General features: G+C 37.5%; 1 protein-coding gene across 10 annotated transcripts in view; it reads right to left on the minus strand.

The window, feature by feature from the left end:
• The window catches only part of KLHL13 (kelch like family member 13), an 80,268-nt gene that overhangs the window by 20,064 nt on the left and 47,782 nt on the right, over nucleotides 1-12,422 (minus strand). For all 10 annotated transcript variants that reach the window (XM_038164590.1, XM_038164588.1, XM_038164586.1 and 7 more), the window contains 3 exons: nucleotides 3,804-3,945; nucleotides 2,464-2,596; nucleotides 2,022-2,218 (listed from right to left, as the gene is read on the minus strand). In XM_038164590.1, coding sequence (XP_038020518.1) covers nucleotides 2,022-2,218; nucleotides 2,464-2,596; nucleotides 3,804-3,945 — 472 coding nt within the window. The remainder of the gene's footprint in view (nucleotides 1-2,021; nucleotides 2,219-2,463; nucleotides 2,597-3,803; nucleotides 3,946-12,422) is intronic.

The following is a 12,422-nucleotide window of genomic DNA, read 5'->3' on the forward strand; positions in this document are numbered from 1 at the left end:
AGTCCTAGACTATTGTACAGCTATAATTACTGAAAACCAATAGTTACAGTAAGACTGAAAACATCTTAGGAAGTATTCCACTCTTTCTCTGAGAGTCTGTTTGGTTGCAGAGCAAAGATAATCAGAGCAATGGGCTACTTGACAGGAGGGGTGTAAATGCAGAGCAAATAAAAAAACAACTTTCAAGTCAGCTACAACAGATATTGTGCTTTGAAGGTCTCATTATTTTTGTTACACAAATTAAGCTGTTACCTTAAGCTTTGGTTTTTCTTTGTAAATATTTCCAATACCCTCTTATGAAGTACACAATTACATTATGCCTTACATAAACTGACTTCTATAATCTCTTTAATAATGGACTCCCCAGACAATTCAAAGACAATTAAGCATTTGTCTGGGAGTGGTTACCTCAGCTCTCAAGCCAGCTAACTTCAGTAGAAATAAGCTCAATACTTGCTCAGAATATTCATTTAAATTACAGAAACGCTCTTTCAAAAAGAAGATCTTTTGCTCACTAACTCTCGTTTCAACAAATTTAGAAGTAAGGTCATTCAAAAATTCTTTATATAAGGATGCTAAGAACATATCTAGGCTAACAGAACAACCTCAGTTTTGTACATCCTCTACAGCTATGCCATGAATGAGATTATGTCCCCTTAGACATCAGTCTAAATGAAAGTATTCCCCAAAAAACCCCAATAAAATTAAGATAATTAAAAAAGTCCTCCTCATTCTTTGAAAATGAAATGCAGTATCAAACAAGATATTTCTTATTTGGACAAAAACATTGACTGAGTCAACATCACAAGTGAACATACTTTCAGAGAATGTGCATTTTAAACAATAGCACGATTCAGTATGAAAAAAGTTCTTTCCTTAACAAAGCAAAGTAAACAAGGAGCTGCCCTACCCAGAAAGGGGAAAGGCCACCACGGTGTCCCCAGGGCTCAGCTCCCATCAGAAGGAGCCCTTTTCAAATACCTGATTCAAAACACCACCAAGACCTTTTTCCAAGTTGGTATTTATAGTAATGTCAAACCTGGAGAGGCATCATTTTGGAGGTTAAAAAACCACTGAGCAAGATAGAATAGATGGGGTAGGATTGAAGAGTATTAAGCTTAATAAAACATATCACAACATTATCAGACAGGTCAGTTATAAAATATTTCCAAATTAAAAGTAAAATGGCATTATCAAGCCTGAATATCTCTTAACACATCATAGGAAACAAATTGCTGTTATTAGCAGCTTAGAGTCCTCTGGTTTGCATAAATCCTGTGCATATTTTCAGTTAGGGAGGTCACATTTCTAAGCCTGTACTCTGCAGAGCAACAGGAATACCTGCTTCATTATTTCTCATTACAGAATCAAAAAGCTGATTTCCAAATAATTCTTTCATTTGTGTGGAACACACCTGTTAAAGTCAGAGTTCTAGTGAGATATATAAACATTTAACATCAACACTAGAAAACCTCCAGTGAACATGAAAAATAACTGCAGTGTGTCTCTCCAGGCAGAGCTGCTCTTGCACCACTGCTGTTCTACAGCCCCACAGAGCAGGAGCTCCTCACTGCTGGCAGGACAGGAGAGGTACTGAGGGATCCTGTCTGGGTATTCTTTTATCCTGTGTTAGAGTCAGAAAACAGGCACGTGCACCCCATTGAGATGCAAGGGCTATAAATACAGGAATAGAGTGACTGTAACTGAAGCACACCTAATGAATGCAGCAAGCAACTAATGCTAGAGTGAGTGCAGTCATGCAGGAGACCCTGAAACATCTCAAATCAAACATGTAAAGGAAGAATTTCAACGTGGTAAAACATTTGTGTCAAACTCATGCTGTACATAATACTCAGAAGAAAAACAAGTTTTTCAAGGAAACTAGAAGGCAAATTTGTTCTCTGTGAATAATGGCAAGTTTTAGATATAACTTTGATTATTACATAAGTCAGTGTCATTATAGAAGAAAAAACTACATACCAAGGCCTTAAACATTGTAAGTGGGAAACAAACAGTCTTACCCCAGAGATAAGAAATACTTTACAGAAGTCCAAAACAGGTAAAATCTGCAAAAAACTGGCAGCTTCCAGAGTGTCCTGAAGGTTGTCCATGTTAAGGGAAAGTTTTGCAGTATAGATGAAATCAATGATCTTCTTTAGGCCTATTTTGTTCACTCCATGAAGCTTAATGCACATTAAATCTTGTTCCTTCATGCCTCCTGAAACAGACATGCAGGAAAATGTCAATGATTATTTCAATGGGGTTGAAATTATTTCATAAATTTAGAGATAACTAAAATATAATTTTAAAATTTCATTTAAACCCCCATATGCAATACTAGAGAGGAATGTTTAGTCCACAGTGTTGTTTTCAGTCCTGGACTGATTCACACACAGCACTGAGCTTGTGTCTGAATTAGAGCAATTTGGAGCCAGCAGTGCATGGCTTTAATAAAAACACCACCTGTGAACATGGCCTTGAAGTAATCACTTGCAGAAGCCATCATTGCTCTGTGCACAGGGAACACCTCATCACCATCTCCAGGAACGAGCGTCACATCGCAGAGCAAACCTTCCACTCGCAGCTGGTCAAAACCCTGCAGGAAAAGCACAATGCAAATCCTTGGATTTGGAGGAGAGTAGCAATCTCTTCTTTTCCCTAATGTAAATATTTATTTACTTTTATGTACGTGTGTAGAGTAGGTCCAAAAAAAGTGACAAAGAAATAATTTGTCATCTTAAAACCATTATCTGTAATATATTCAATGATTAGTATTCACTGAAAACAAGCAGAATAATCATTATTTTCCAGATACAGCTGATGAATGCCAAGCACACTGGGCCTTAGAAAGTAGTTTTATTCAAATAATTAAGTTATTTTCAGGAAGGAGTATATTTTGTAAGCTTTCACAATAGCAGTTGTTGCAGGTAGGGACTGCTATCTTTTTTGCACCTACCCCTTCTGGTCACACATGCATTCTAGATATAATTCTCTTCCACAGCAATTTAAGGGGTTTAGGTTTGCAATTTAGGTTTGCAACCTAACAGGCCGCAAACGTCTGTGACCTGAAAGGAAAGCTGTTACCTGGTTCTGTGATTATCAAATTTGTTACCACAGTGAGATGCTAAAAACCCCAGAATAAGCTGCCAATATACGTCTGATCTCTGAATTACTTATAACATCTAACTGTAATAAAAAACAAAATCATCTACAGTGGCATCCTAGAGCAAGATTTCTTCCAAAGATGTGCCTGGTTGTGTATACTGGAGGATGGATGAAATACTCTTCTCCTTCATTCACTGTGGAACAGAAACTCAAAAATAAACCATTTTCCTTCAAACTGGTACTTTTTTAATACTAGCAAGAATGTAAATATTGTCTCTATAGATGGTTTACCACACAGTAGTGCCATAGTCAGACCCAGGACAGGGCTTTACAACAAACCTGGCAGGGCTCTGTCATCTTATGGACATCCTTTATGTAATTAAATAATGATATGTAAGTGGGCTTCTTTGATACAGCTGTCACGTCAGAGTTTAAATGTTGTTACCTAGGACTGGGATATGACCCCAAGAAAAGGCCAGGGTTTTTTCCCAAGCTGCTGCTAAAAGTTGAGCCTCTATCTCACAGGAAAGCAAGTCCCAGGCAATGCTTGCTTGTGGGCATTGACAGCCCAAGAACATGAGAGTTTTCGAAGCTTTATAGGAATTACTAGACTAATAAAATCTATTGAGTGGACACATTGTTTAGAGCAGCCAAAATTCTCAGTACAGCTCAATACAGGCATGAGAATATTGAATTACCTGTAATACCACAGAACTGTGAGTATTGCTGGTGAAAAATCTGGTGGTTCCTGTCTTGGAGGACTGCAGATGGGCAGAGACGCCCATATCGCTGCTGCCCAGAGACACTTTCATATGAGGATCCTCCTCTTCCACCAGGGATCTAAGGAAATTGGAACAGAGAAACCTTGAGACCAAAGTCATTCTCATTCAGTGATCTTTTGTTCTAAACCCACAGTCTTCTGGGATGAAATGTAACAGCACAGAGGCTACAGGAAAAAAAAATCAGCAGGCAACAGAATCAGTCCTTAGTGGTTCCCTTCAGTTAATAAAGAAAGTGAAAAGTTAACAGTCTCTAAAAAGGCATACTGTTTTTTTGATCGTAAGTTTTTCCTTTTCCTTCCATCCCCAGCTCCCTGATTTAGACACTTGAACACTGTTATTTCTACAATCCAGTATTGTAGAATGTTTATAGGGGTTTCATCTGGTTTCCAAAATTAAGCATCTCAGCTTTTCCTTGCCAAACTGGTGAAACATTGAAACTCTAAGTGTAATATTAAAAAAAAGCATTTTCATTCTTACAGCTTGCATTACCTCATCCATGTATGACTATTCATAACAGAAAATATACATCATGGAGTTTCAAGCTGCAGTTGGAGTTTTTAGAGTCTAACCTGCTTTTAGTAACACACAATTAGAACTCCTTCAGGATATGATATCCAGTATTCTGCTACTGTCCATAATTTTAATTTAGGATTTGATTCCAAGCAATTACTGTCCAAATCTAGACAGGACAAGCTAATTTTAGGTAGAATTGTTAAAGAATTACTGCAGTGTTATCAGCCTACTATTTTAATCTTCAGATATAAATTAGGTTACATCTGAGAGGCTAACTAGGCTAACCTGTAATTATTATACAATGTTAAAAATGTTCTTCTACAGAAATATTAAAAACTAGTTTCTGTAATTTCTGTGATTTAATGTTCCACCTATGAGCCTGTATAGAGGTCTAATGGATATGTACACAATTTTAATTAGCAAACATAAGCTATTAATCCACAGAAGAGGGCATCTCCATTGTTAATCAAGTATCTCCATATCTCAAAAAAGATTTATAGCTGTTTGACATAATTGCTGCAAATTTCAGATATAGAAGGTTTTCCAAATTTTAAACATGCAGGTTAAAACATTGGCCTTCAAACTAGTTTCAGAAATTACTGTAACAAGAATGTGCTTAAATCCCCCTCCTTTTCCCCAGTTTTGATTATGATCACTAGGTAAGGACAAATTTGGAATTTGTGGAAGAAAAGTAATTTTCATAATTTCCTTTTTTAAAAAAACATTTACCCCCAACTTCTTCAGGTACAAAGACCACGTAGAGCATTTTCTGAAACTCACATATTACCCCCATAGCATTGATGTGCCTTGTTCAAAGCCATGAGTACAAAAGGTCAGCTATGAAAACATATTCAAAACAAATTCACCACTCAACAGCGTACATGGGTTTGAAACAGTGAGATTTTATGCACACAGACATAACATTGTAGGAACAAGGGTACATCTGAACAGCTGTGACTTCTAATGTACTCAGCTGAATAAACTAATGTGGATGAACTGCAGCATGCAAGGTTTGTGCTATTTTTGAAACACAATTATCTCTATTTTATAAAATCCAGAGTCATTTAAACAAAGTTTACAGGCTATACCTTAGAAAAGGGCTCTCCAGACTATCTCTGCATCCAACAAATACAACTATGCAACAGAGCAGCAAGCAGCTGCTGGCTCACAACCCAAAATATTTTTGTTCGCTCAGTTCTAGGGTGTTTTGGGTTTGGTGAGTTCTGTTTATTTCAGTTTTCATACAATCGTATGGAGGCAAGAGTCTTACATAATTTCAAAGGACATCCAGTCTCTAAATTTGTACATGTCTTCCTAAGAAGAAATACAGAATAATGTGGGGAGACTTGCAAGCGTGGGCGTGAAGAACAACAGATTCAACAAGCATGAATCTGACTCGTTGCTCTTGAAGCATCTTCCCAAAATGTCAGATCAGATAGATGTTACATGAAGGAGTATTTAAAATACTTTCTCTGAACTCAGAAGAAAATAGAGAGTGAACACATAATTTTAAATCATTATGAAAAGAAGCAGACAAATAAACCAACCTCCTTGGCTGTTTGGAGTGGATTTTTTACCATGTTTGCCACATTGCTACTTGACTTCCTGACAGACAGCATAATTCATAAGTTTTACAAATGAAGGCAAAGATCTTGAGCGTGATTCATTTATTCCAAGGACAGCTGGGATAATGGAAGCATTTTTCTGAACATGACACACAACTTCCCATAGCTCTGTTCTCCACAGGTTATCCTCTATAGAACACAATGCCTTGTTAAAACTGCACAGTCAACAGAGAGGATATAATAAATACTAAAATTCTTGCAATACCTAAAAGTAGACATTTGACATGCCTGGTGTGGCTATAAGCAGTTCTCTACCTGATTTTCAATATATAATGAGCAGTTCTCCATCACACACATAAGCTCAGCAGCTCACCACTTGAAGCTCTTCTGCAGAAAATATTTTCACTATTTCTCTTCTACATTTGCTGTTATGTATGGACATGAAAACTTGCACATGGGAATGAAGCATTAAAAACTGCAAATTCCACACTAGAAAAATTCACCTTTTACAATTCTAGTCCTAAACATTACCTTGGCTGATTCCATATGAATAAAGACAGACAGATTATATTAATCCTATATGGTTTGACTTATATCTAAACAACTATGACCAAAAAAAAAATTGTGATGTGGGTTTTTGTTTCTTTGTGGGGACTTGGGGATTTTGGTTTGATTTGTGGTTGTTAAATACACCACTACAGCTTAGCAGTTCTGGAGGGCTGAGCACCCTCTCCCTTCTGCAGAAAGTGACATTCAGGAGCTGGGTTTGGCAGAAGTTCCAAAGCAAGTCAGCAATAACACCTGGCAATAAGGCACTGATCCCCTGAATTCCAGCCCTGTGACATTCACCAAGAGGGAAAGAGCACTCCCAGAGCTACCACAAATTCTGCCTTTGTCACTGGCTTGGTAGCAGCTCAGCATTTTTCTCCACACACCACCAAGAACCTGTCTTTGAAAGACAAAGTGAAGCTACAGCAGTGCTTAAGCTCTGAGTTAACTGCAATACGCAAAGAGCAAAAGCCAAGCATTGCATCACATACCCTGCAACCAAATCTTAAAGTATTCAAAATGTAGGTGCTGTTGCAGGGGCTGTAACATTAAGATTCAGAAATAACTCTGCCATTCACACCCAGAACAGATGGGAAATGAGCTGAATGTCCAACTGACTTCCCAACAAAACCACAGTAAGTACGTCTGTCTTGTTTGGACACTCACCAAAGGCATTATTTTCATTTATTTACATAGGTCTACTAAGCACTATCATTAACTCAATAGTAATGAAGGTAAACATATTGATTTTTTTTTTTTTACTTAAATACAGTATATCACAATTAAGCACACTACCAAAGGAGAAAGGTAATTTACTTTCTCATTAATTCTATTGTTCTGATCAATAGAAATCATTAAACAAGAAGAACAGCAGTACCATTTTTAACCAGAGTTTTAAAAAGTTAGGAAACAAAAGTTAAAAGAAGTTAAAACTACAGTAGCATGTAGTGAGAATTTACAACAAGCTGCTCTAAATGTGGCTGTTAAAATCACCTTGAACACACACACTTGGTCTGGAGAGGGTTGAACATCATAGTAGTAAGACAAGGGAACATTGGAATTGAATGTGAAATGAATATTAACACTGCAAGAGGAAGGCAGAAGAGCTGCCTGACTTTCTGCAACCTCTGGGAAGTAATGGCTTGCAGCTCAGAGAAAGGTGCCAGAGGTTAATTACTTGCTATCATGAAGCAGGTTGAATCAGAATTTTCTTTCTAACCACATGTTGGTTCTTTCAAGTACAGCACAGTTTTTTCCTAGAGGCTACAACCAAATGTGCTTTTCTCATGACTCCAAGTTAATCCTCCGAGTACTTCCAACAGATATTTTTGTAGTGATGAAATACATAGTGTTCATTATATGGATATTAACATGCTTTAACTTTCCAGCAAATACTGACAGATTTCACTGGCTGGAGTTACAACATGATTCACAGAGGCAAATTGCTTTCTAAACCACTTAGCAAGTATTAACCTGTTAAAACAGTTCAGAGACATCCAGGTGATGGTGATAAGCAAAGATCCTTGAAAATTGTGACAGATTTTATTCTCAACTAGAATATTCAAATCATGCAGTTGCCATTTTGTAGAGCTCAGTGGTACAAATGAAATAAACCAATATACTGTTATGACCTTTTCTTCACAAGTAGTCGAGTTTATTCTGATGCAACAGGAATAAGGCAACTAAGAATATTATTAAGGATTTATTCGTTTCCATCAGTAATCCATTCTTCTATTTCTCAGACTATTGTAGAAACTCTTTGAAAACAAAGTAAGGAGATCAGCCTACAGCTACAGATATTTTAAAGTGCATGTTCTCCAATTTATTTAAAACCCAGTCTTTACATAACTCAGTAAAAGCTTTGCCAAAGCCAGATCAGCCAGAGCGTGAGTTCTCAATTTGGTGGAGCTCAATAGCTCACTTTTGCAAGGACTATAACCTTATTTTCTCTGTCAAATTACTGTTCAATGAACCATGACCATAAGTGTTCTGGTCACTGGTAAAATGGCTTCTGGTGCAATCACCCCTGGCATGTGCCAGGACTCTGGTATTTATCAGGTAACAAGGACAGAGATTTCAATTTTGTATTAGGTTATTCTTACTGCAGGCCAAATATTTATGATTTTATGACATATCAAAAAAAAAAACCCTGGCACATCCCAGAGCTATCCTATACATGCACCTATGCATGTAATTTGCTAATGAACCTATTAATTAAAAGGCCAGTAAAATGAAAAAAAACCTTTCTTTTGCTATTAAAAAGACAAGAATTTTTTACTTTGTATGCATAATCTGCCAAAGAGTATTTAAGTGAGCTTAGTCTCCAAAAAAATCCAAAATTTATTGACTATATTGTTGTCTTCTCATTTTGAACAGATATTCCAACTTCCTGAGTAATGAATTTAGGAATTCCCCAACAAAGGACCTGGCCACCTTGGAGCTCAATAAGCGGAACTGATAGGGCAGCATTGTATTAAAGAAAATCTCATCATATTTTTTAAGAAATTTGGATATTAATATAACATGGATGAAAAAATTATGCAAGGATCGTATTTCACATTTCCATTCCATATCTTCTACTCATACAATTTCAAGAAATCCTTTATTCAGGCAAAGTTGTTACTTTTATACTTTGTCCTCCCCTAAAATAACATCTCTTCCTTTTATTACCACTTTTTATCAAGAATTTCTAATTTAATTCTTTATGGTATCAGCAACCCAGTAAAACTAACCAGCTTTTATCAACTGCTAATGATTTCTTATTACAAAAAAGTTTCTATAGGAAATGCAAGTTCACATTTTAAAACAGATACATGACTCCAGCTAGGAGAGAAAAGGAAGGGAAAAGGTCATTTTTGTGCCAATGGGTTGACATAGCAAGTTAACTCCTCTGCACAGACCAAGGAGCAGGTTCAAACTTCAGTTCTGGCTTTGGGGCACACAGAACTGACACTGCTGCTGCTCAAGAGCCAAATGGAGCCTGAACACAAGAACAACACTGGAAGGCAGGACCTAAATCGCTTTGCATGGATCACCTCTGTGACACACAGTGCATTAGGAGTGGGAATCATGCCTATTTTTCCTTTATCACTATGACCAGTTGTCCTACACTACTGGCTTCAGATGTTACTGTTTTTACTGGACAGTTTAAAGACCAAATTTTTATTAGATGAACTTGAGGCTGCCGCTGAAACTAAAAACATCTTGTATTTGTCAGGCTACTGACTTTCTTTAAAATGCTATTTAATTCTGTTCACTAGAAAGGGGCCACCACAACCAGAAGTTTACAGACCTTCTGCCTCAAGTGAATTATTATTGCACTATAACTACTGTGAATGCAAACTCCTAAAACAGTTAATGGCAGCTAGTGCTCACTTTGGACAATGCTCTGATGTTTATATTTTAATATTTCACTTTTAACACCTGATCTTTTTCATACATTAGACACGCAGCAGTAACAGCTGAACATTTAAAAATATTTGCTTAGTAACTTCATACTGAGCTCTTTTAAATCTCAACTCCAGGAGAAAGGTACAAAGTAAAACTTAGTGTTTCTTAAATTAAAAAGCCAATAGATGTCCCATTTTCCACCTTTCCTCTAAAGTGAGGGTGTTCTACAAAAGAGAACATAAAAACAGGCTCTATACAATAGACCAAAGCAGTGAGAAGTGGGTTTTTACTTTGACAAAGCTCTGGCCAAGGGAAGCAGGAGATGAGGGTACAGGACTTGCAACCCCCCCAAACCAGCAGAGAAGGACGAAGGTCATTTGTGGGCACACAGTGATGGGCAGAGGCAGGCAGGGCACCAGCTTTACCTGCTGTTCTGACACACTTCCAGCACAAGATGCTCATTGCAGTGACCAGCTGAAGAAGGTGAAGGCAAAGTCAGTACAGAAGCAGCGGAGCCTGAGCAGCTCTGCCAGCACCCTCAGCAGAGGCAGCAAGGCTACAAGGGGAACAACAACCACAACCTCACTGGAAGGACAGGGACAATGACGTGTTTAACCACAGTCAGGCTCCAGGTGCAGCTACTTCTAGAAGCAAAATTTTGGGGACTAGTACTTAAATGTCAAGCCTTAACCTTTCCTTTCTTTTTTTCTCTCTTTTCTTTTTTTTTTTTTTTAGCACAGTCAAGTCTCTTTGGACTTCAACATAGAATCACCATATTGTGTCCAAGCACACAAGCCCACATCAACAGAAATGATGAGAGCTACTACAAACACTCAGGTGATTGAAGGCATTCTCACTGTTCCCAGCACTGGTGGATCTCAATGGCAAGTAGAAGAACACAGAAACAAAGATACTCCCAACATCACTCAAACCTTTTTGTATCACTTTCTAGTAAAGCCACACTGTGACCAAAGCCAGCAGAAGATCAGTTGCCACAAAGTCAGCAGATGACTGAGCAACATCAACCATTTAGGTATGACTTCCCAAGAACATGCACACAGAAAATATTCTCTTCAAAACTCCTTCTTAAACAACTAAACAATCACAGGTCTCAAGCTGTTTGCAGCATAATTACAGCCCGCTGGTTAATTCAAATTTGTTTTCCACAGAAACAAAGCAATATTTGGCTCAGTCGCTGCTATAAAGCTTTTGTTCCTAACAGCATTTAATCTCTCTGGGAGCCTTAGCATCACATCCACATTTATCTGTTTGACAAAGGGTTTGCATTCATTGAGCCATTCGTAGCTTAAATCTGCGGACTCACATTGTCTAACGATGCTAAATTAGAAACAGTTCACTAATGACTTTTTGCCAAAGTTGGAGTTTATCTGTTGATTCCTGCTATCAGAAACAGAAAAAGCAAGGAAATACACATTTGGTGGCTTTTCTACATAAGGAGAACTACTTTATTCCCTTAATGTTGAAAAGGGTAAAATAGAAGAGTCAGAGGTCTCACAGTTCAGACTGGACTAACACTGCACATATTTTCTGCTCTTTATATTTGGTCTTAAGTACTCAAGAGTTAAATAAGAACTTTGACTAGGCAGCTTAATACTTCCTGTGTATTACAAAACACAAAAACCATTCTGCACGCACCAGAAGATTACAGCTGTACCTCGGGTGTCCTTAGTTTCCACACACAGAAATTAGTGAGTTAACAGAATGGCTCCTTAGAGACAAATTTAAGTCTAAGGAGGCACCTGCACATTCAATACTTGGCCATAGAACACACATCCCACTGTATTCCTGTAACCCTATTAGGAACTACTCCTCTCAAGAGTTTTAGAGGTTTTTTTCCCTATATATTGATCAGAATAATTCTAATACCTTAAAAGTCAGTAAGATTCTGACTTTAGGGTTTGGGTGCTTATCTACCATTCCTCTTGCTCTGTCACTTCTCACAGATGTTTTAGCATTCCTTTATTGCAGTCTGCCAGAGAGGATATAGAGGGGCAATAATTACTTTCAGTTGTAAAAAATTTTCCCCCTATGTGATAAAGCATTTAGATCTATGCAAGCCAGATAAGAGGGGCATGTGACTTGTTCATCCCGTGAAAAACCACAATTGCAATTTAGACATTGATACAATCTTTGTCACTGCTGGACAGCAGTAACACAGATGCACACTTCCACTTTAGTGTGATAGCTACACGTTATTACACTACAATTCCCATTATTACCATTTAGAACAAGCAACTACAGTTTTAAAACCCAAATATTCACCAAGCACTTTTTGAAAATCCATAGGCAGCCCCATCCAAATGTCAACAGAAAATACCACCTAACACTAGAAAAGTCACAAGTAAAATGTGACTGGAGAACAAGATTTTTTCACCTTAACAAAGAAATAATGGCAAAAATAGCAAACTGGCAGAACTGACATGCTGGCAGAACAGGCTAAGTAACGTATTCTAGATAATTCAATAAAGATGCTTTACCATGTCACAACACAATGTCA

The sequence above is a fragment of the Motacilla alba genome, chromosome 4A (genome assembly GCF_015832195.1).
Source record: "Motacilla alba alba isolate MOTALB_02 chromosome 4A, Motacilla_alba_V1.0_pri, whole genome shotgun sequence".
In the NCBI taxonomy this organism is placed as follows: domain Eukaryota; kingdom Metazoa; phylum Chordata; class Aves; order Passeriformes; family Motacillidae; genus Motacilla; species Motacilla alba.